The sequence below is a fragment of the Paramacrobiotus metropolitanus genome, unplaced genomic scaffold (genome assembly GCF_019649055.1).
Source record: "Paramacrobiotus metropolitanus isolate TYO unplaced genomic scaffold, Prichtersi_v1.0 Parri_scaffold0000016, whole genome shotgun sequence".
Lineage (NCBI taxonomy): Eukaryota > Metazoa > Tardigrada > Eutardigrada > Parachela > Macrobiotidae > Paramacrobiotus > Paramacrobiotus metropolitanus.
Genome location: NW_026570236.1, coordinates 736,031 through 760,254, shown reverse-complemented (window position 1 = coordinate 760,254; position 24,224 = coordinate 736,031). Strand labels below are relative to the sequence as shown.

Sequence of the window (24,224 nt, the reverse complement as noted above, 5' to 3'; positions counted from 1 at the left end):
ATTGTCATGCGCTGTGCTAAATGTACTTTCTCGGCAAGTTAGTCAAATGTACAAGTGTTATAACCTTAAAGCGGCGAACTCGTTAACCGAGGAAATTGCGGCAACTACGCAAAAAGCTATAATCTTGGTGTGCTTTGCGTTTACCCTTGTGTCGGCCATGCTCATCGTCTGGAAGTTACACAAACGTTATTCGCAGAAACGACAGACGTTGTCTGATGGAGTGTCAGCAGAAGATAGAAAAGCAAAGCTGATGGAAAACGAAGCTAATATTGTTATGGTCGTTTTGGTAATTAGCGTTATCGTTTGTTGGGGACCGTATGCAGTGTACTTCACTTTTCAGTACGTTTTTGGGCTGTATGATGTGGATGTGCAATTTGCGCTTGGCGAGTTATTCAACTGCCAGGGGATAGTGGATCCAGTTCTGTTGTTTTTTGCGATGCCAAAGTGGCGGAAGGCTGGCAGGATCACATGTTCGTCGTCGCCGAAGTGACATCCCTCCGTTATGCTGTGATGCTCTGGCGTGCCATGATACTGCGCTCGTACAATACATATAGATTGCACAGATTGTAAGCTTTCTGTAGAATAGTGTATAGTATATACGGCCTGTTTCGCACGGTCTATGGGAAATCTGTAACCAAAATGTTACACGCCTGTGATTGGCACAAGTTAGGGGTCTGGACGGGTGTGGTTTACGGTATGCCTGTTAATACGGGCATACTGCATAGCCGTCGCTAGAATACTAGACCTACTGGTTGGGCTAATAGCCTAATAATTATATAAGTATTCCACGTGGTTTGTATCCAGTTCCCGTTTATCCCGATTGTTTCCCTTTCCCATCCAGGCCTGACGGAGCTATTTCCGTAGGAAATGTCACGTTAGTGTTTTTCGGTAGCCGTCGGTAGAAAGCAGCTCCTTGTTATTGACCAGCTCTGGCCTTCGCAGTGTGACTTTAGTTGTGTACATTAAGCATTAATCGCATTTAAGCGATTAAACAGGATATTGTGTCCGGTTTAGTCTCCTTTTGAAGAAGCGGTAGTGTCGAGGCGGAAGTCCCACATTCCAGCTTTTGGTGGGAGTTTACGTCATGTGGTCTATGGAAGCAGGCAGCATTCTTGAAAACAACTCGAATATTCCAAGCTCCTTCTCTTTGACTGCGGTCAATTGGTTTTTTGTCTGTAATATTTGAGGCTTACTGCGTGAGCGGGTGATGTGCAATAGTATAAAGTAGGTATAAACTGAGTACAGTTTATGCATAAATTGTAACGAACGTATGATACGGGACTATCAAAGTGAACGAATCAATTCTTACAACGATCAATCAATTGAAAGAATCAAGCCTTTTGTACCGTTAACATCCTGACCAAACGCTTACTACAGATAGTTCTGTTTTTGATTTTAAAAAATAAGCTTATTCTGTCGAACTGGGCAACAATTAGTAAAAGCGTGTTAAGCAATCTCGCTCATGAATCCCTCACAAGCAATACTCGGTACATTTATTATGGTACTCGGCTCACGGCTGGTACCAGCCTCTACCAGTAAGTTGTGCACATAATTATGTAACCCGCGCTGCGTGTCATTGTTACTACTACAGAGTGGATTAGTTTTTTCAAAATTTTTTGTGTGATCTTGAAAAGTCGTTGACAGCCAATCTATTTTTTTGCCGATTTTTTTTGTCTTGGGAAATGATTGACTGCCAATCTGGTAAACTGATCGCTGTTACGTAAAAGCCACTTTTTTATCAGCCGCACTGCACCACAAGTTGCGGACCTAGCTTTTAGTGTTATGAACATTATGTAAAAATTAACGAAAAACGTATTAGCTGAAAACTGTTAATTTTCCATCAATTAAAGCGTGATTATGACAGCTATAAACCCTTTTGTCTTCATAGCGCTGACATTAGGCACTGGTGCAACGAATGGATATGAACAAGCAGGAAGCAATCCGCCCATTTACGGGCATTCTCGCCAAGATTATGGACCTCCATACAAAGTCGAAGAGAGCCCGGCGTTTCTTTACAATCAGTACAAGCAGCAATACGCTCCTCCATATTCAACAGGTGGGAATAACGGAATCCTATTCCAAAACAATTCCAGGTAAAAAACTTCCTTCTAGGGCACATTAGCGTTCTCTGTGCCCAGTTACTTATACTTAATTAACAACGGCAAATCCGGATATCCGGTGACTCTCTTTTGACTGAAAGTTTTACAAATAAAAGCGTTACACATATTAAGAGCAGTTATTTTATGGACAGGTACTCTGAATATCCAGCGAGTTACCATCAGAAAGGAATAAATTATTTGGATTCTAGCGGTCGCGATAGTCGTAAATACCAAACGCAGCCGTACCAACCAGAAATTCCAAACTATCCTAAACCTGCGCCATCAGAGGTCATCGGCCCCAGATGCTTTCCCGATTATCCCAAAAAGAACGCACATATTGCCGGGTTCTGTCTTGCACGAAGTGCTATTGATGTGTGCCGAAAAGCCAATCTGACAATCTCCGTTTCAAGAGACTGTAATAACTTTCAATATGGTGATGCTGTATGCTGCCATGGTAAGTCAAAAACCACCGTTCGTTAAATAAACCAGCGCTTGCATTATCTGCTGCTGCATTATTTTGTTCATACACACATTTCATGCAGCCAAGCAAACCTCATCCTGCGGCAGAAATGATACGTTGTCGGCAACGTATCTCAGTTCCCATTCTGCTTGTGTGCAAGAAATGCAATGCGGAATTGCCAACATCGACCCCAAAATATTTGCGCCATTAGAAAAACCACCGAAGTTCCCCCCGAGAAATAGATCCAGAGATTCCTCACAGTCGGCAGTACAGCTGTTCGCAAAGCAACAGGAAGCTTTCAAAGCTTACCTGAGTTTCTTAGGTGGCCTATCGACGGTACAGGGCAGAATTGTGGGCGGCTTTGAAGCTCCCAACGGAAGTGCATCACTTTGCTGGCAGGTATCCACAGTGTTGTGTTTTCTTGTCGGTTTTCGTAATCTATACTGAGACGAATCCCTTTAATTTCCAGGTATCGGTTCGGGTCCGATCGCCCAATATCGATGCAGGTCTCTGCGGTGGGGTCATCATCGGAGCACAGACAATCGTCACCGCTGCCCATTGTGTGACCATCCCAAAAAATATTACCGCTGACGGAGGTTATAATGCGTCTGATGTCACCTGGACCGTTAATATTGGCACCCAGGCGGTTTCGTCGGCTCCGAATCGAACCTATTTCTATTCGTCGGTCGTCGAGAACTGCTCCCGCGAGTATGCTGTCCGTGAGGCCATTCCCCACCCCGATTACGACCCGCAAACATTCAACCATGACGTCGCGGTGTTAATTCTGTCCGAACCTATCGATTTTCGTCTGCACAGTGCTTGTGCTTGTAAAATGTGTTTAACACCGAAAATCCAGCAACCAGGAGACAGATGCGTGGTATCCGGATTTGGGATGGAATCCATGTTCGACACAAATGCTGCCGGTAGTAAGTGTTGACAAACGTTTGAACTGTCAATAATCAAAATGCATAATTAAGTTACTTATTTTTTGCAAGTTATACAAGGCTGAAAATGATGACCGCAAATCATGTTATCGCCACAGTTCGCCTATAATTTTTTGGAGAAAGCTGCGCACACCACGTTTTACCACCAAAGTCTCCGCGCACCACCTTTCACCACCACCAGGCTGCGCACACCACTGTTCGCACCATGTTTTGTCTCGGGCCACCATTTTTGAGCACCACCATATATATTTAAAAATATCGCCAGTCTCGGGACACCACCTTATACTCGTAGTTTCGGAAACATACAGCGCTCGGTCGTATATACGACTAATATGAGCTATGTTGTATTTTTCGTGTGTGTACAGCAGGTAGTACTTTACTTAAAATACGTTGTATCTAAATCACAATGTTTTGGGTTTCAATATAGCGCAACGCAAATCTTTACTATACAGTACAGCATGCGTAATGCAAGTAAGTAAGCACAGAAAGTTCTTAAGTAAGCACAGCAAAAAGTAAGTACATAAGCACTTCTTAAGTAGGTAAGCACAGCAGAAAACATGTGGTTGCGGCAAGCAACCATCCACAAACAAAAACAACTTGCGTTCGGCAAGTTTGTAAAACCGAAAAATTTGCTACTAGAACGGAAGCGGAGGCAAACGAGTGGTACCAAAAAACTGAAAAAAGAGAAGCCAGATCGTGAGACGAAAGAGCTGTCTTTTTCTCCCCCCGTAACAACAATTAATTATTTTTGTTTTAAATAGTGGTGTGCAGAGACTGTGGTGATGTGCACTCTGCCCTTGGTGGTGTCCGAAGATTTTAGTAGTTTTTGTAAAAAAATTAAAAAATAATAAAAAGTGGTGTGCGGAGCCTGGCGGTGGTGTTTCGTGGTGTGCGAAGACTTTGGTGGTGAAACGTGGTGTGCGGAGCCTTCCCCTAATTTTTTTATAACATTACGATGGTGAATCGGACCGATCGATAACTATCCTGTTTATTAGATTACACAACTCCGGACCCACCGCGCTCTTATGTCCCTTTGAAGTACGTTCAGCAAATTATCGCTCCCAAAGAAGCGTGTCTCGGAGTGGATTCTGAGTTGCAAACTGACTTCGGGCTTGTTCTTTGCGCTGGGGGCGTTACCGGCGAAGGGATATGTTTTGGTGAAAGCGGGGGGCCTCTGACGTGCTATGATCACAAAACCGGCACCCAGTACCTGGCGGGAATCGTGTCGGCTCTCAGCGGATGTGGATTTGGTAAACCCAGCCTGTACAGTGGTGTCGCTCCGAATTTACCATGGATCTTCAATACGGCTCCTCTTGGTGATGTCTCTATCATGATTTGAAGAAAAACGCGATAACCCTTTATCCATCCAATGAACTGGAAAATGGGACGCGAAATTAGATTCTCCAGGTGCATTGTATATATTTCCTGGCATTATGTATATCGCACAGAAAATATCAAGCCGAGCGATCCAATCAGTTCAGTTTTTGTAAATTCTGATGACCCGTTTCTTCAGAATGTATAAAAGGAAAACCGTGTGACTGTGCTGCTGTAGTATCGATGCTAATCCCTATTTTGTAATACTGCTTGCTATATCGATGTTAATACAAATTTTGTATTTAGGTACAAAGTTGGTACTAATGTAAAATGCTTTGCAGATTCACTATTATGAGTAAGCGTACTGTACTGTTATAATTAGTACTTAAAAGTACGCCGCCGACTGTAGCAGGTCGGATTATAACTAAACTACAATATTGTACAAAACCTACAAAACGTTTTTCGTTGTTATTCGAGATGTTAAAAAAACTACAGCGCTATGACGCTCAGGGGTGACTATTGATCATTCATTCTGGCAGTGACAAAAGAGCAAACGATGTCATTCATGTACTTGTACGTCAAGCCATGACATTTGCAATTGTTTGACGCATGAACTGTTTTGGAGCAGTTGCACGTGTCAATCAGGTAAGGCGTAAAGGCCGAAACATGGCATGAAAAATCAAATGACTGTCATGTTTTACGGTAGAAATTTGTCACACAGACACAGTTACAATTATTTTTTCTATACCGCTACCGTTAAATTAGGTCGTTGCTTGTTTCTGTCTTTTCTTCCATATATAAAATTAAACTAACGTTGTTGCAGTTGTTTGCAATTTCGAATTGATAGCATGGACTATCTGTATTACGCTGCATCTAATAAAACATGGAATGCCAACTCTTCATACGACTACATGACAATCCCCGATTCAGGCGGTGTTGACATAATGTACGTTGTTTTAAAGATTGCTGCGATTATTTTGAATTGTGGGTTATGTCTAATGTTTTGCTTACAAAAACTGGCCAAAGCGCCGTTTGATTACTATGTCCTTAATCTTTTGGTGACTAATATCTTTCTTCACGGGACTACCATTCCTTTCGCCGTTATTCTGAAACTCAAAATGCACGATTTCTTTCGTGTGGGCACAGCCGGCTGCGTAGTCTTTTTGTACGGAATTTACGTTTATACCATCGCGGTAACCATCAACCATGGTGTGATTACTTTAAACCGCAACTTTACGATTGCGGCTCCCATGGCCTTTCGAAAGTTCCACACCGTACGACGTGTCTGCTGCATAATTTTGCTGACATGGCTGGCATCAAATGCTATTGGCTTACCATGTGCGCTATTTAGTGTACTTTCCCGCCAAGTCGAGGAGGCGGACAAATGTTTCAATGAGCAGGCTGCTGCATCGCTCACTGAAAAAGTCGTGGATATTATACAAGAGACTAGCCTGCTCCTGTGCTTTGTGATCACATCCTTATCTATACCGGTATTAATTTACAAACTAAAGGGACGCTTCGTTCGAAGAGGAAAAATTGATTTACCATTGAAAGTACGTTCCTGCGAAGAGAATGGAAGCTCATCGCAAACGCCGGTTGATGTATACATGACAGTTTTGGCCTTCAGCATAATAATTTGTTGGGGTCCATACGCTGTATACTTCGGCTTTCAGAATGCCTTTGAATACAACAATTTTACGGCGCAAATGGTGGTAAGAATATTGTACAACTGCCAGGGAATTTTGGATCCATTACTGTTATGCGTCACGATGCCCAAATGGAGAACGATTAACAGCAACTGCACGAAAGAAATTCGAAAGAGCCATTTATGCAAATTCGAAACTGACGCTAGCTGAGCCAGCGATAACCTATTGCGTCAATTGACCGGCGTTTTTTGGAAAGAAAAGTTTTAATTTCGTTGCCAAAGTTTGACTTACAACGAAGAAGTAGTTATTTACTAATGATGCCGATACAGCAATTTAACGCACTATTGTTTTTAATTTTAATTGTTATACCGTGTTACGCATCATTCCGGAATCCTACGCTTTCCTTTTTTACCTACCCAACGTATCCTTTCTTTTCACCCTGTACACAAGTGCCTTTATCGTGTATAAACAGTTTAACTCAACCTTCTTGTCCAAATGTTGAACAAATTCATCAAACGTTTGACACAATTCAAACACGGCGGCAAACCGAAAAGCATCTATTTCATCCTGTAAGGTCTATTTCTCACAGTCGTGATGTCAATTTTCCTTTCTATGTACAATGAAATGTGAGCCGGCACTCTAAAGATATGGGTACAATACACAACAATATGCAGTAAACCAAAGAAATAGCCAAGATTCACAGGATACCATCTGTGTTGGGCAATGTCAATACCATTAACAAAGCCTTGATTTTTGCAAAAACATCAGAGCTTCATTCGCCAACGCGACCTGCAAAATCTTTGGTAGATCAAATTCCAAAAACATTTTCATAACTTTTGCAAAAGCAACGGTTTATATGATTTTCAGATTTTTGAAAATGGATAATACCTCCGCTTTGCTGATTTTCATAGTAGAAACAAGCCTGAATATTTCGTCAAATATTACTCCTGTGGCAGTTTTGAAATCAGTAGTGGCCAGTTCGATTACATTTGCTGTCAGTGATATCACCATCTTTTCATTGAACCTGCCTTTATTTGTTATTTTCGTTGTGCGAGTTAAGGAAAAGACACCGTTTGACCTGTATTTCATCAGCCTATTAGCGGCCAATATCCTCCTCCATGGATTTACCATTCCGTTTTCTTTCACTTCCACATTTAATCCGCAATTCAAGCTGGGTATAGCGGGCTGTATCGTTTACGTATATGCTATCTTCACCTTCACAATAATTCAAATGGCAATTCATGCGTCCATCGCGGTCAACCGTATTTGGGCAATGGTGGCACCGATGACCTTTCGACGTTTCCATAATAAGCAAACAGTGATTTGGGTGATGTTTGTTCTATGGATAATTCCAAACCTTGTTGGACTGGCATGCGCCTGCGTCAGCGTATTGTCGAGGAACGAGGCCGAAATTGAAAACTGCCTGATTATGCAAGCTGCTAGCGCTCTGACTGATAACGGAGCGGATATTGCGCAAAAGGTTGTGCTGCTACTCTGTTTTACAATTGCCTCCATTTCCATACCCGTGATTATTTGGAAGTTAAGGAAAAGGTCAATCGGGAAAGCGGCCTTAATTACATCCCAAGCTGTCTCGTTGGCGGAAAGAACGGAACAGTTACAAGAAACCCAAGCCAATATTCTTATGATGGTTTTAGGTTTTAGCATAATTGTTTGCTGGGGACCTTATGTCGTGTACTTTACATTTCAAAGCGCAGTCGGTTATCATAATCCGATAGCACAGATAGTTGTAATCGTTCTGTTTAATTGTCAAGCTGTTGCCGATCCTGTCCTCATACTTTTCGCGCTACCGAAGTGGAGAAAGGCTGTGTTAACTATTTTCCATTTATGCGCTCATTAAACCCCTCTGTTGATCCCCAAAATGAGAACAATAGTGACAGTTATTTCACGACGTTTACGACGTGAAAATGTCTATTATCCCGTGTCAAGTTGTCAAAATTCCGAGGTAATTATTATGTACACTAAACATTCATTGTAGTTATTTTTTGAATGAGCAGTTTAATAAAAAAATGTGCGGCTGATGGCTTGGTATAACTTCCAAACCAGTAACCTAAACTAACTGAACCAGTTTTAGTCACTTGTGCGTGATTTCGTTAGATGATTTTGCATTTTGCCGACGTGCCACGTCTGCATGTGATCGCTCATTAAAACACAACGTCAGGACATGGGATCGGTTAAAAAATAGTCAACATTTATACAAAGGTATATGATGGTGGATCTAGAAAGAATCCACGGACAGAGACAGAAACGGAATCTATCCTGCAGAGTGAGCAGTGTTGTATACTACGAGCTATGCGGAAACGCAAGACACCCGACAATCAACTGCACACTTTTATATCCCATTCATATAGCACTACAGATGCTCCCGCAGCAGATGCTGCGGGGCCAAAAGTACAGCAAGTTACTCAGACGACGATGGCTAGCAACTGAAGAATCTACCAGATCGAAGAGCTGGTAGATGGAGAAAATCACTAGCAAAAACAGCAAAACAACTTAGCACCCGCACCTGTGCGGGCGTACGGGAGGCCACTCCTCCTCACATGCCTGCGGGTGGAACCCGTGAGGTCCTCCGAGCGTATCGCGCGGCGTCGCGAACTCCCCTCCACGTCTTCCCGGGTTGAAGTCATGGGTGGCCGCTGGGGCTGTAAACCTCCGCTCACCAGTCCACATAGCCGATGCGCATCCTTCACACTGCAGACACGGCCTCGTGCCTGCGGTACTGGAAAAACTGACACATACACTTTCGTTTCACTTTTTTCGCACCTTCGCTTCGGATTCGTTTCATTTCTGTATCCTCTGACGTCACCGGTGCCTGCGGTACTGGAAAGACGTCACATACGGCTTGCTTCACATCGGTTTACGGTACACTTCGGTTCGGCTCGGTTCACGGTTCGCTTCGGTTTTGGATCCAGTCCGCTCTGACCTCTTTAACCTTGTCTGGGTCGACGCACTGGCTGCGACGAAATTTACGACTGCGACGACGTCCAACCCGGAACTGGGCAAATTCCAATTTTCTTCAGTCGGAAAAGGTCACGTTCTGAGAAAAATCGGGCAGGGGTTTGGGGCACTGGTACACTGGTGACCCTGCAAACACCAAAATACGCTTCTTCAGTGGGGAAATTCCGCTGCACCCGTCCAGGAAAGGTCGTCATCCCAGGAAAATCGGGCAGGGGTTTGGGGCAAATTGACACTGGTGACCCTGCGGAGCAGCTCATTGCATCGTCTGTGGTGGCAGGGTACACGTGGGCTTCGGTGGCTGGCAGTCCTTTAGCTGCTGTGGACTGGAGCTGGCGTAGTCGTCGCTGGCTGGTTGCTGACATTCTTGTTCCATCTTCTTTTCGCGATCCATCTTCTTTTCGCGATGACGGCATCCGTATAGCCGTTCTTCTTGTTCCATCTTCTTTCGCGATCCATCTTCTTTTCGCGATGACGGCATCCGTATAGCCGTTCCCTTTTGCTGCTGCGGTATCCTTATAACCGCTTAAACGATTAATGGTCCCAATGGATAAACGACACGCTCTGCTACCATATGATGGTGGATCTAGAAAGAATCCACGGACAGAGACAGAAACGGAATCTATCCTGCAGAGTGAGCAGTGTTGTATACTACGAGCTATGCGGAAACGCAAGACACCCGACAATCAACTGCACACTTTTATATCCCATTCATATAGCACTACAGATGCTCCCGCAGCAGATGCTGCGGGGCCAAAAGTACAGCAAGTTACTCAGACGACGATGGCTAGCAACTGAAGAATCTACCAGATCGAAGAGCTGGTAGATGGAGAAAATCACTAGCAAAAACAGCAAAACAACTTAGCACCCGCACCTGTGCGGGCGTACGGGGAGGCCACTCCTCCTCACAGGTAGCAGCTCACAGCCACTGTAGTGTCTGTTTTATGTGACCAGATGGGTATTGAGTGAGTCGAATTACACATCCTGATGCAGACATATCTAAGTACATTAGTTTCAATAGTAGAACAGCTGCTTAAATATTCAGAACTTCTTTCGCACAAACCGTCCCCTGTTATTCAGTTACTTTGTATTTAGCTAGTTGCCTCCTGTAATTACCGAGCTTCGGAATACGCTCGCTATCTTCATAGCAGAAGTGCTCCCACCTCCTCAGTTAAAGCTGTCTACAGAGGAAGTGTTCATTTAGCACGAGTAATTTGTTACAAAGTCTACAGTAGTTACTTATTATGGATATGATCGCAGAAAACATGCCGGGCATCCCAGCAACACATTCAAATATTACGTTAAACATAAGTACTTCATCGACGGCAGTTTGGCCTCTGGTCTTCACCGTACTTGACACGGGTATATCGTGCATACTGAATTCGTTCCTATGTATCGTTTTTCTTATCCGGGTGACTAGTAAAACACCGTTCGATATGTACTTTGTCAGCCTTCTGTCTGCCAATCTGCTCTACAGCATTACTGCATTTTCGTTTTCCCCCCTTTACGTTATTTTTCCTAAACTGCCACTGGGAACGGCCGGTTGTGCTGTCTGGATGTACTCAGTTTACGTGTTGCCCATGATCCAAACAGTTAATCATGCTGTTATTACTCTGCACCGGATAGGCGCGATTATTGCCCCTCTAACCTTTCGGAATTTCCACAGTTTCAAAACGATTGGCCGGACTGTAATTTTCATTTGGCTGGTGCCACACCTTATTGGGCTACCATGCGCGTTATATGTAGTATTTCTAAAAAACCCCGTTTACGTTATAGATTGTTTCACGGAAAAAGCCACGCGCACATTGGCCGAGAACTTTGCAGAGAACACACTACGAATATTATTTCTGGTTGCTTTTGTAACTACTTTGATAACTATTCCCGTTATCATTTGGAAGTTGAAGAAACGATCACTACTGCGAGACAGTTCTGCAATGCAGTCTTCTAACTTATCCGCATCCGGGAGTAATTCGAATGCGTCAGAAAACCAGTCGACCATTTTCCTGGTTGTACTAACCATTAGTATATCAGTCTTTTGGGGACCTTATGCGGTATACTTTGGTTTCCAGGATCTCTTCGGATATGATAATCCAGAAGCACAATCTACAATGGTAGCGCTCTTTGAATGCCAAAGCGTAGCAGACCCGGTAATACTATTTCTAACTCTGCCGAAGTGGAAAAGCGCCGTTAAAAATGTCTTTAAAATCTAGTGCTTTGTAACCTCATGGCGCTAGAAAAATGCATCGCTATACTTGCGGACAAAAATTATCGCTATTTTTTAGTGCCGCTTGCAAATCAGAGTGCATATTATGGCGACATTTACCGCTTTACTGAACGTGCCTAGATACTTAGTTATACGTGTACATGAGAAAGTTGTACAGGATGTACGGTTGTCTCGATCCGTAAAAAATAATGACTGAATTCTCGTGGCACGTTAATGTTAGCTGAACGATATACGCTTCCGCTCGTCTTGTCGTTTTTCCCATCTAGCGACTAACGAGTGATGTAAGCTCATGGGTCGGTTTCTGTAATATTACCACTCCTCTGTTCCAGGCGGTTACTGATCATGACCCTTTTGCGCTCAGCACCTCGCTTAATTTTTTTCCTGATACGCTTGTGCTGGATTTTTATTTGCGCATCGCTTTTTCCTGGTATGAAGGCGTGCAAGATTGTTTTTGCTTTTCTTACCACCGGCCACACCCTTTTGCCTCTTCTCAGTTTTCTGCCTATTTTGTACTTGCTTTGGTTGCTCATGAGGGTTGGGCACTGAATTCCGCCGGCCCAAAATTGGTCGATCGGCTCTCGCTGACTATCGGTCACCGCACGTATCCGATCACCGAGAGTAAAAACTGCCCAACATCCGAGATTTTGAATACTCGTATACCCATAGTGGAAAAGGCAAGTGCCTTTAACTAATCCGTTGAATCACCGGTATCTAGACAGTAGACATAAAGGAGCAAGAAACGCGTCAAATATTGAGGTAACGTTTCATTCGGCAGCTAAATTCCAGTAGTACGTAACTGAACTTGTTGACAGCTGTTTTGAAGAACGAGATGTGCACCGAGGCACTCCCAGTGTATCCAGTTGCAAAGCCCGCTGCGATCCATCCGTACCACATTTAAACATCTGCCAACTGAAAGTACGTACTACCGAATTTCACAGTGCGCAAAAAAGGCACCCACGAAACGTTTGAAAAAGTCGACTTTGTCCTGTTGTTCAGTGTTTTTCACTACATCATCCAACGTCCTCTTGTGCAACGTCAACTTGTTATTAAAAGTACACGAGGTCAGTTCTACAGAATACTATGAATGTCATTGCAGAAAACATGTCAGATTTCCAAGGAACACCGACCATGAATGTTTCGCTGAACGTTAGCAGCAGTTCCGTCGCGGTGGCAGGACCTGTCATCTATTCCACACTTATCAGTAGCATATCTTTGATACTGAATTTGTTTCTAAGCTTCGTATTTGTCGTCCGCGTTACTAATAAAATACCGTTCGATATATACTTTGTTAGTCTATTATGTGCCAACGTTCTGTTTAACTTGGTGAACATTGTGTTTGCTCCGATTTTATTTTTGTATCCCAAATTGCAATTGGGAAGACCTGTTTGCGCATTATGGACATCCAGCGTGTACATTTTCACCACGATACCGATCGTCAACCATGCTGTCATTGGCCTGCACCGGATTGGGGCGATAATTGCCCCTTTGATCTTTCGACATTTTCATAGTATTAAAGCGATTCGTCGAACAGTGCTGTTAATTTGGTTAGTGCCGTGTGCTATTGGGCTTCCGTGCGCATTATTTGGAGTGCTTTCCAAAAGCACCGATATCCTTGTTGACGAGTGCAGTAGTGTAGCGCCAGCTCACATGTTTACGTCAACGGAAAAGGTCACATCGATTACACAGCGAGTAATACTTGTGCTGAGTTTCGCAATTACAGCATTCACTATTCCCGTTATCATCTGGAAGGTGAAAAAGCGATCATTATTACGAGCTCGTTCCGGGACGCGTTCAGATACTCCATCCACATCGGAAGGCAGCACGAGTGTATCGGAGAAGCAAACTAATGTTGTGATGGGCGTCTTAGCCATCAGCATCCTGATCTTCTGGGGGCCGTATACGGTGTATTTTGGCTTCCAAGAGACCTTTGGACACGAGGATATTGTAGCACAAATAGTAATGGTTGCTCTCTTTGAGTGCCAGGGTGCGGCTGACCCTGTAATACTATTTCTGACTCTGCCCAAATGGCAAAATGCTGCTGTAAGGTTTCTCAGAACGTGAAAAAACACTTGCTTCTGAAAAATAAATATGCAATCAGCATTAAGGCAGAAACCCGACACTGCGGAGTTAATAATATTGCAAAGCGCCGTAACACGTTGAATCACTGCAGGTAAAGTGCTGAACGATGGATTGTAGATAGTGGTACTGTGGACCTGTGGTGCACTAGTACTTACAGCATTTCTCCAGCAATTTTACTATCTGTAAAGTTCCTCACGGCTGAATGGCATTATTTGGATGTTACACGTCACCGGAAATAATTTCAAGATTTATATATCGTTTTCAGTGCCTGCTCAGTGCTCCTACGTATGTATTAGTGATTTAAGAACTGCATAAACCTGAAAAGGGAAATATGGCAACGGAACAACTATTGCACATACAGGCTGTCTCATTTTTACGAGACGCTTTTTGCACACAACTGGTTTTCATTCGGATCTTTATTTGTATGGCAGTGCTTGTTACGTCGTACTTTGGCGTCTGCGGCCTCTGGAGTTGCAAGACTTACCCGCTTTGATGATTGCTGATTTTATTTGAACACTCGTATTTTGGTTTGCAGTATAAAGATTATCGGTGATTTTTGCTTTGTGATCACTAATCAATATATTATTATTGTCTCTGACAGTCTGCGTCATGGACCTTCCGTCGCACACAGCACACTTGATCGATTTGAAACTGTTCTATATTCTAAAATGTTTACAAATGAAACAATGATCTAGAAGCAATTAGACCCCCCCCCACCCCCGTGGTTAAAGCCACCTGAGCTCATTAAATAAATAAATTAAATTGCTTCGTAGTTAGTTTGAACAGTTGCCGCAAATGTAGAAACAAAGTTTCTGCAATTCGCTATGAGCTGATCAGATTATATACACAGCGTTGGAAGGATCTACCCCAGCAATCCTATTAAGGTAGATAAACATTGGTAAAGCATCACAAGCAAACATGCATTCGAAACCGTATTTAATGACGTAATATGCTTAATACATTATACATAACGGTTTCAGATTTTTGTCCTATTTATATGTGGACAACACTGCACATTTTTACGCTTGTAAGACCAGCTTTTCAATTCGTATACGCTTACGCTAACTGAGTTCTGCTAGCTAATATTCAACGTCATAAAAAATTTTGGGATATGAATATCTCGGCTGAAAGTATTGCATTTCTTGTTAACGGAACCTCCAACACTCCTTCCAACGCTACTAGTACGAAATCCCCTGCTGCTGTTGGTGTTTTCGTAATCACCACAACTATCGCCATTACAGCGCTGTTACTGAATTCAGTCTTATGTCTTGTGTTCTGTGTACGGGTAAACAGAAAAGCACAATTTGATTTGTATTTCGTTAGTCTTCTGTGCGCTAATATTCTGTTCATCGGGACCGGCCTTACTAACTCAGTTGTCTATGGATTTTATCCTGAACACCTGTCTGGAACAGCGGGCTGTGCAGTGTGGGTGTACGGAATCTACGTCTTCGGCATGGTTCAAACTGTTAATCACACCGTCATTGCCTTACACCGCATTGGCGCGATTGTTGCTCCGATGACCTTTCGGAATTTTTACACTGCACGCGCTGTTCACCGAACGATAATCTTCATTTGGTTTGTGCCACACATTATTGGGCTGCCGTGTGCAGTGGTTGGCGTAGTGGCAAGGAATGCTACTCACGTGGACGAGTGCTTTAACGAAAAAGCCGCTAGCACATCGGCCGAAAAGGCTGCCGGATTTATACAGAAAACGGTTATACTGATGTGTTGCATAATTACTCTGGTCTCTGTACCGGTCATCAGCTGGAAATTGAAAAAACGTTCTTTGTTGAGAGACAGTTCTGCGACTCATTCATACAAGCCATCGGCAGCCGAATGTCATGAGAATGGGCAAGAAAAGCAGGCCAACATCTTGATGGGCGTTTTGGCCATTAGTATCTTATCCTTCTGGGGACCGTATGCGGTGTATTTTGGATTTCAGAATGTGTTTGGATACCATAATCTGGAAGCCCAAGTAGTAATAATTGGCTTATTTGACTGCCAAGCTGTTGCCGATCCTATTTTATTGTTCTTAACTATGTCGAAATGGCGAAAAGCTATTGTTGTGAAGAATTTCTCAGCGTAAAACAGAATACGGACAAAAACCTGGTAAATGTCCAGATTGTCCCAGAATAATTAAATTTGGTATTCCGTATTTTCGTTACCATTACCAACAATCTAAAAAATTTCTGGAACTCAGCTTGCACTAGTATTGGCCAGGATCCTTTGTGAATCCGGTTTGCGACAACATTAGCACACATTTCCCTAAGAAGTGTTGAACGCTTGTTCATATCCCGAGTGAGGGTGGATGCGTGGTTTAATACTGATGTATAAAGCTAAACAGATTGTTGGGAAAGTTTCATCAAACTGTCAAATTCAGTCACCTGAGTGTAGTATCACACGCTACATAGTGTTTACAAATGGTGTCAGCTGCGCTTTGGCGACTTGCGTACTCCGCAGTCCGCAGCGTACTCCGTCGAACTCCGTACTCCATGATTTCGACAGTAGGATCCATGCCCACTGTTTGGAAACCATGCGTGTCTAACTGCCATCTGAACACTACAAAACAATGCCGTCGTTGTAGATTTGCACTACTTCGTACTTGTACAAGCAGAGGTGTAGATTTGGCTGGTGTGTAAACTGAGGTACGAGTATTTGCCGTAAGTTCGTAAATGATTGATATATTTGCGGTGCTGATTAAACAGAACAGAAACAATGTACTCCAACTTGTCTGGAGCCAAATCAGTTACTGTTTTACTCGGTTAAACCCAGCACGAAACGTCCAAACTGACTGGGCCAACTTAAAACATACATAATTATTCGATTAAACTCTAAAGCATTCTAAAGTTTAGCCCCGGAACGATACAATCTGACTCAACCAAACAGCGCCTGTAGTAAAGTTTGCGTTCTGCGGTTGTTGTCTGCTGAGTAACATGGAAAATTCTTCGTTTGTGAACGCCAGCAATCTTATAACAACAGTAAACGGGACTGATCCGGCTTCGCGGCAGGTAGTTTTTAACATAGCCATGATATTCATTAATATTGGCGGATCCATCTTGAACAGTCTGGTGTGTGTGGGATTCTTATTAGGAGCAAATCTAAAAACACCGTTTGACTGGTATTTTGTTAGCCTATTGGTGGCTAATTTTTGTGTTGAGACGCTAATGGCGCCCTTCTCCTTCTTGCGCGTTTTAAGCCCAAGTATCGAAGTGGGTGTCACCGGTTGTATGATAAACGCTTCCGCCACAAACGTTTTCATCATGATACAAATCGTCAGTCATGCTGCCATTGCCGTTAACCGCGTCTGGGCCATGCTGGCCCCCATGACCTTTCGGCGTTTTCACAACCTGCAGAATGTTCGACTGGCTATTGTTCTGATGTGGGTGGTACCGCATGCTATCGGACTGCCTTGCACGATTCTCAGTGTACTGGAGCGGAGACCTGTCCAGGTGCGGAACTGCTTCAACGTCTCGTACAGCAAATCGGAAGTAGAAAACGTCGTCGAAGGCATTCAGAGAGTTGCCATGATGGTATGCTGCATCATCACATCATCATCCTTGTTCATTATTATTTGGAAGCTCAGGCAAAGGAGCTTAATGAAAACAAGCTCATTCCGACTGGGTCAGACACGAATGCATGTGGAAGGAAGCGAAAGCACAGAAAGGGAGACTAATATACTCGTGATTATCGTGGCTGCCTGTATATTAGTCTTCTGGGGACCATTTGCAGTGTATTTTGGAGTGCAGGATCTCCTTGGTTACAGAATCCTGGAAGAGAATTTGGTAGTCGTTATTCTTTTTAACTGTCAAGTCATCGCAGACCCGGTTTTAGTATTTTTAGCGTTACCAAAATGGCGAAAAGCGGTATTAATGACATTGTCGCCATGCAGGAGACAAAGGCTTTAAATCCAGCGAAGCTAAATAGTTTTAGTAGGCACGAATTAAACTAGCCGGTTTGATCATATGATGTATACAGCAGTTGTGTTTAAAAAAAACTGTGTTTAAATGCATACTGTGCGTTTGTTAATGTTTTGAACTTAGTTTAATCCGCCCAGTGTCATTAATAAATAAAGCATTTGTCAGTGTTAGCTGCAGACTACAGATAGGTATATTAATACGCTTGCTGTTGATATCGTATACAACTACAGATAACGAACAACACACTGACACCATTAAAAAAAATTGATGAGACGCTTGTTTGCCGGTGCGGTACATATTGCTCATCATCGCCAAGAGCATCATTGATGATGGTGCATACCTCATCTTCACTGCTTATGCAGCTGCGGCGTGATGTTGCATGGCCGTACAGTGCAAGAACACCTCCTCTCGATCTTGACAGTGAAAAACGGTACATCGACAGCGCAATGGATCTGGCATTCATCGTACTATTTTTATGGCAGCTTGAACACGTATCCAGTAGCCGCTCGTTATTTCGAAACCCAGGCAGCCTGCTTTCGCGGGAAATAGCATTTCCTTCCGACCCTCCTAATTATTACGGCCCGTCTATATCCGCGCCATCGTACAGCCCGGATGCTTACACGACAACATCCTCAACGACAGATAACAATGCTGTTGGACCACGCTGCACGCCAGATTCCAGTCCTGCTCTTGGTCAGGTCGGTGTCTGTGTCGCATCCAATGCGCTGGATTTATGCAAAGACATGAGCATGACGACGTCCAATGACTGTGCTGGCTTCGGCAATGGAAAATCTTTATGCTGTTACAGTACGTAAGTGCGTGTTCGTTCGTTCGATTTACCGAATAAAAGATGTGCAACACGGTTATGCACATTCCAGGTGTTACGCAGCAGTCGGTGACGACAAGCAGTGCTCCTCTGACGTCCACCGCTGGAACGGAAGAAACGTACCATAAAGCGCAAACAGCGATGGTTCGGCAGTACCAGTGCGGGATACCCAACGGAAATCCCAACATCTTCACTAGCATCGAGACATCGAAAAGCGCTGGAGCATTTAGTCACAAAACTCCGAAAACCGTTTTCAAACGGAAGAACCCAAAGAACCGCTTTACCGTTCAGCAAACGATTGTCGGTGGCTCGGAAGTGCCCAATGGAGCCGGGTCACTATGTTGGCAGGTGATAGTTAAAAGTTTACTCTTTTGAAAACGCTTAGGAGTCAGGAAAGTTTTCAGGCAATATAATTCTACTAAATTAATGAATCTTTTGAGACGAATAGATCTCCTAAACGTTGCTACTTGTAAGCGTTAGGGCAACGATGTTAATTTTGACCTGTACATAGCTTACGTCAATGTGTGAGATTGCTGAAAAAATAAGGTAATCTGACGATTATGAAACCCATTTAGAATCAAAAATTTCTACAGCAGTGAAACCTTATTTAGGTATCGGTTGTTCGTCTCGTTGAAAATGGTGCTTTCGTGTGCGGAGGCATAATCATCGGCAGTCGGACCATTCTAACTGCTGCCCACTGTCTCGGCGACGGTGGCCCTTTCAATGCTACCGCCACGCCGATTGTAGTGACCATCGGGGTAATTACCTACGCCATATCCGGAGAAATTTTTTATCCAGATGTCGTGCAAGGTTGCTCCAGGACGTACAATGTGGTTAGTGGCGTTGCCCATCCGGATTACGACACTGGAACGGACGATAACGACATCGCCATCCTGGTTTTGACCGAAGCGATTGATTTCCGACGGCACGATGCGTGCGCCTGTCGACTGTGTCTGAGCCGGCATGTTCCTCAGGTTGGCGATAAATGTATAACATCCGGTTTCGGGGACGAAGTTGATTCCGGTAAGATTAACTGCGATTTGATACTTTTTAAAATGCAGTGCAGACTTTTTTTCAGAACTTGGTGATCCTCCCCGCGATGTCATCCCACTCAAATACGTCGTGCAAACTATTCTGCCAGCATCTTATGATAACTGTGCCTACGTGGCATCCCCCACCGGAGAAATTACCGATCTCGATTTGTTTCTTTGTGCCGGCGGCGTCGTCGGAGAGGATTCATGCCAGGGCGACAGCGGTGGACCATTGTTCTGTTATAACGCAACTAGCCAAGTACAGTACCTAGCCGGCATTGTCGCCATGGGGAACGGCTGTGCCAGAGGAACTGGAGGACTGTATACCAAGGTGGCGTTGTATCTACCGTGGATATTTAACACTGCACCTCTTGGAGACTTGACGTTAATGGTGTAAATGCAAACCGCATTTGTTTTTGGTTAAAGATGAGTGAATGGCAGACTTGAGTCATTTGTTGTTGTGCGAAAAGGCCAAGCTTGAGTTATTTATTAACAAATGTTCCATAAAGAATATCCCAGTGAGGTTCTACGGTTTTTAAATAATTTACTGAATCTGAAAATTTATAACAAATTACTCAGCTCCTTGTATAGTGGCGCATTTATTCATTTTATTGTACGTATACATCACACGTTGTGCAAACTGCAAAGTACTTCAATAATATTGCTGCCGCTCGTACTACTCAAAAATGCAGTATCAAAACTCGTAATATGTACTGTAATGTACGGAATCAACATGTACAAATACCTATCTAAAAGCTACATACAGTATAGCATGTAATGCAGAAAAAAAAAGTTGCTTATCGAGCGCCTTATATAAATATATAAAAGGGCGTTGATCTGGTTAACTAAAGTTTTTAATGTATTATTTACAGCACTTACAGCACATTTATTGTTGATGTTAGCTCAATAGAAATATAAAAACAATAGGCAGTGGTAATAAGCAGGTACACTGGAAATCCTGTTACTTTGAGCAAATCATTTCGTTATACAAAACCATGCAGCTGTGCTTTTCGGCCTTCCAATTACTTTGTATTACTGGTACAATATGATGGTATCCAGTTTTAAATGTTTTTAAATGTAATGTATGTTTTAAATGTTTTAATTGTAGGAGTGCAATTTAAGCCACCAGTTTCGTGCTGATTTTCCCGCACGAGAAGATTGTGCAACCATTAAGTCCAAAATTATGCAACCCCAGTTTCACGTAACCGTTAGCCACATGCAGAAACGGTTTTGTCGATTTTTTGTGCATGAACTTGAAAGTGCTGGGTGCAATCTGATGAATTCATCGCTGTTACGCAAATGTAAATGGGTAAATTTCCATACAAGTCGCGACTCCAACTCTTAACCGTAGGTAAAAATTAGTTGAGAATACTTGTTAATCCGAACACCTGCTAATTTGTGATCAATCAAAAATTTAATAATGACAACTCTAACCCCGATTTATTTTATAGTGCTAACGTTACGCGCTGCACATGGATACGAGCGACCAGGGAGCAATCCGCCTTTTCGCCCAGACTATGGACCTCCATATAAAGAGAACCCGCCGTTTCTTTATAATCAGTACAAGCAGCAGTCCGCTCCCGCATACCCAGTCAGAGGAAATAATGGAATCTCATACCAGAACAACTCCAGGTCAAAACGTGTTTTTATTTACTAACGATATAGATGTAAAGTTTGCCCTTTGTATAACAAAGTGCATCTCTGTACAGACCGAGCGCGATATATTGTATTTAACCGATCAATATCTTCACAAAATATTACGAACTACCCTAGATATTTTAACGGCAGATACTCTGCATATCAATCACCTTACCGCCAGAAAGGGATAAATTATTTGGACTACGCTGGTCGCGATAACTATAAAGCTCCGCCGTACCAACAAGAATTCGAAATCCCCTATCTCCCCAAGCCTTACGCGGCGTCGGAAGTCATTGGTCCCAAATGCTTCCCCGATTATCCGAGAAAGAGCGCGCATATTGCCGGTTTTTGTCTTGCGCGCAGTGCCATTGATCTGTGCCAAAAGGTCAACATGACGGCGTCCGTTTCCAGAGACTGTAATGATTTTAAGTATGGTGACGCCGTCTGCTGTCATGGTAAGTTGTCCTTCTGCGTTCAACCATTTGGCCAATCGAAATCAGAACATGGTGGCATTTTGTGACGCTTCTTTAAATTTTATGCGTAGCCAACCGAACTCCAACGTGCGGTAGGAATGATACGTTCTCGGCATTGTTTCAAAATTCCCATTCCGCTTGCGTACAGGAAATGCAGTGTGGTATTCCCAATATTGATCCCCGTTTATTTGCTCCTATCGAGAAGTCACCGTCTATTTCTCGTCCCAGTAGCGCAGTATCAGCACCACATTTGCAGGAAATGCGTGCCCACAAAGCTAGACGTGCTCGCAAGTTTGTTCAACAACAATTATGGCTACAAAATCTCCTAAAAGGATTGGCAGTGCAAAATCGAGTTGTTGGTGGATTTGATGCTCCAAATGGGAGCGCTTCTATCTGTTGGCAGGTGAGCAAATTAAGAAGCAAATTACCGAATGAACTGAAACATACTTATATGAAAATATACATGTATAACGTTGAAAACGTACAACATACTTTTCTATTGTTGAAAGAAGGGCAAAGAATTCTAAAAACTCGCACAATAATCTGTAATTCACCTTCGATATATGCTTATTTCTGTGTGCCGTGACTGCAGATTGGCTGGTTTTGCCGCAAGTCTGGTTCCAAACAACGCATTTTTGACTTAAGTAATGGCATCTTGTTATTTTTTCTTAGTTTTTTATAAGTAGTAGGCAGGAAAGCCACCATTTGTAATGAAAATCGAAAAGGAAAATAACTGGCATTTTCGAAAACTTTACAGCTCATTACGCTGTCCAATCGGCGGGTATTTGGCTGAAGAACCGGAAGTCTTGATTTATCATTATCTTAAATGCAGAGAAATATATTTGAATTTTGACGCTGTGCAGAAAAAGGCGCAAAACCATGACTCATGATCAACAGGAACTAAAATCACGTTACCAGTAAATTTTTAAAACTGAAATTAAAATTAAAAGTTTTTTTTCTAAAATTCGGTTTACAAATTCAGCAAATTCTGTTAAGGTTACCCCTATTTTGGCTTTTCAAGTTTATAAATGACTTTCTTTTATTTTTATAATAAAGTTTCAGATAACAAACTCAACTTTGGTGCACGACAAACCGTTTAGAATTTCGCGAAACACCAGCAATCGGAAGTTGAAACTGACAAAAACAACATAAAAAAGCCTTTTGGAGCGCGTGAAAGCGAAAGTCTTAGGGAACCGTTACGAGTAGGAATTTGCATGGTACCTGATATCGGGTACTGGTATCTAAGGTCATCGGTGTCCTGATTGCAGGTAGCGGTTAAGATTGACACGCCATTTCACACTTACCTTTGCGGAGGGGTTATAGTTGGTGCTCAGACCATCGTGACAACTGCTCACTGCGTTTACATCGTTCCCGATACTGCAAACAACGTTACCGGCTTTAATGCCTCGTCTGTCAACTTCACGGTGACCATTGGTGCCGCATCTGTGGCCTATCACTTCAACAAAACATACGTTTACCCGTCCGTTGTCGACGGTTGCTCAAGGGATTACGCTGTTAGCGTGGCTATTCCTCACCCTGACTACAGTGACATCACCTTCAACAACGACATTGCTTTGTTACTCTTATCTGAACCCATTGATTTTCGACGCCATAGTGCCTGCGCCTGTAAACTGTGTCTGAGCTCCAAAACACCGCAGCCCGGAGATAAGTGCGTGGCGTCTGGATTTGGGATTGAATCTATAATCGATGCAGATTTCAGTAAGGAATTTCAGATAATGTTAAAATATTAATCTATAGAGAAGTAAATATGTGCATTGTGTAATTAATAATTACCTATTATTTGTAAAGAGATGTAAGTTTTTAAAGTCGCCTTTCGCCTTCGTACTTCATGATTTATACCGCACAATCTCATGTGCCATTTTTATTTTTTTTTATTTTTCAGATGGAACATTCCCTGCTGTTCCACCTCGGCCAGACATCCCCCTCAAGTACGTACTGCAGACTATTCTTCCGTCAGAGAACTGCTCATACGCTAACGATGGTGCAGACCCGAACAACCTGACCAATCTCGATCTGTTTCTCTGCGCCGGTGGGATTTATGGTGAAGACACGTGTTTCGGTGACAGCGGTGGGCCACTTTTCTGTTATGACCCCCGAACACGGACGCAGTATCTCGCGGGATTAACGGATTTCGGGATAGGGTGCGGGCTCGGATACGGAAGTGGCTATACTAAGGTTACTTCGTATTTGCCTTGGATTTTTAATAATGCTCCTCTGGGTGATGTAACCATAATGATTTAGAAAGTATCACTATGTCGCACAAAACAAAATGTGAATTTAAATTGAAGAAATGCAATGTACGGATGCCATAAGATTGTACCGATCGGCTTCTGAAAAACATAATTTTGGAAATACTTTATCCTAGAATTTTGTAAAAATTGATAGCGTTGTAAAATTCTTTTTATAAGCCGAAAAACCCGTATCGAGTCGGCAGATGACTGGTTTTTCTTTCTGTCAGGATCCACCTTCCAGCTGTCGCCTACAAGAGCTGTAATTGGCCAATGTTATATATTGATAAAAATTACTAGTAATCATTTGAATACGCACTGGTACTTTGTAATACGGTACTTATTGCAGTA

The 24,224-nt window shown here is 43.0% G+C and overlaps 2 protein-coding genes across 2 annotated transcripts; both read left to right on the top strand.

Moving 5' to 3' along the window:
- The first annotated feature begins 1,827 nt into the window (after window positions 1–1,827).
- Window positions 1,828–5,072, top strand: LOC129585342 (transmembrane protease serine 9-like). The gene is made up of 5 exons (XM_055477981.1): window positions 1,828–2,093; window positions 2,252–2,553; window positions 2,642–2,958; window positions 3,029–3,485; window positions 4,499–5,072. The coding sequence occupies exons 1-5, from the start codon at window positions 1,858–1,860 to the stop codon at window positions 4,840–4,842; spliced, it is 1,656 nt and encodes a 551-aa protein (XP_055333956.1). The 5' UTR covers window positions 1,828–1,857; the 3' UTR covers window positions 4,843–5,072.
- Window positions 5,073–16,765: 11,693 nt separating this feature from the next.
- Window positions 16,766–24,116, top strand: LOC129585418 (uncharacterized). Its single transcript, XM_055478083.1, has 10 exons — window positions 16,766–17,269; window positions 18,019–18,463; window positions 18,535–18,830; window positions 19,094–19,505; window positions 19,561–19,906; window positions 20,927–21,145; window positions 21,302–21,606; window positions 21,696–22,027; window positions 22,893–23,343; window positions 23,528–24,116. The coding sequence occupies exons 1-10, from the start codon at window positions 16,766–16,768 to the stop codon at window positions 23,884–23,886; spliced, it is 3,669 nt and encodes a 1,222-aa protein (XP_055334058.1). The 3' UTR covers window positions 23,887–24,116.
- The last annotated feature ends 108 nt before the right edge of the window (window positions 24,117–24,224 follow it).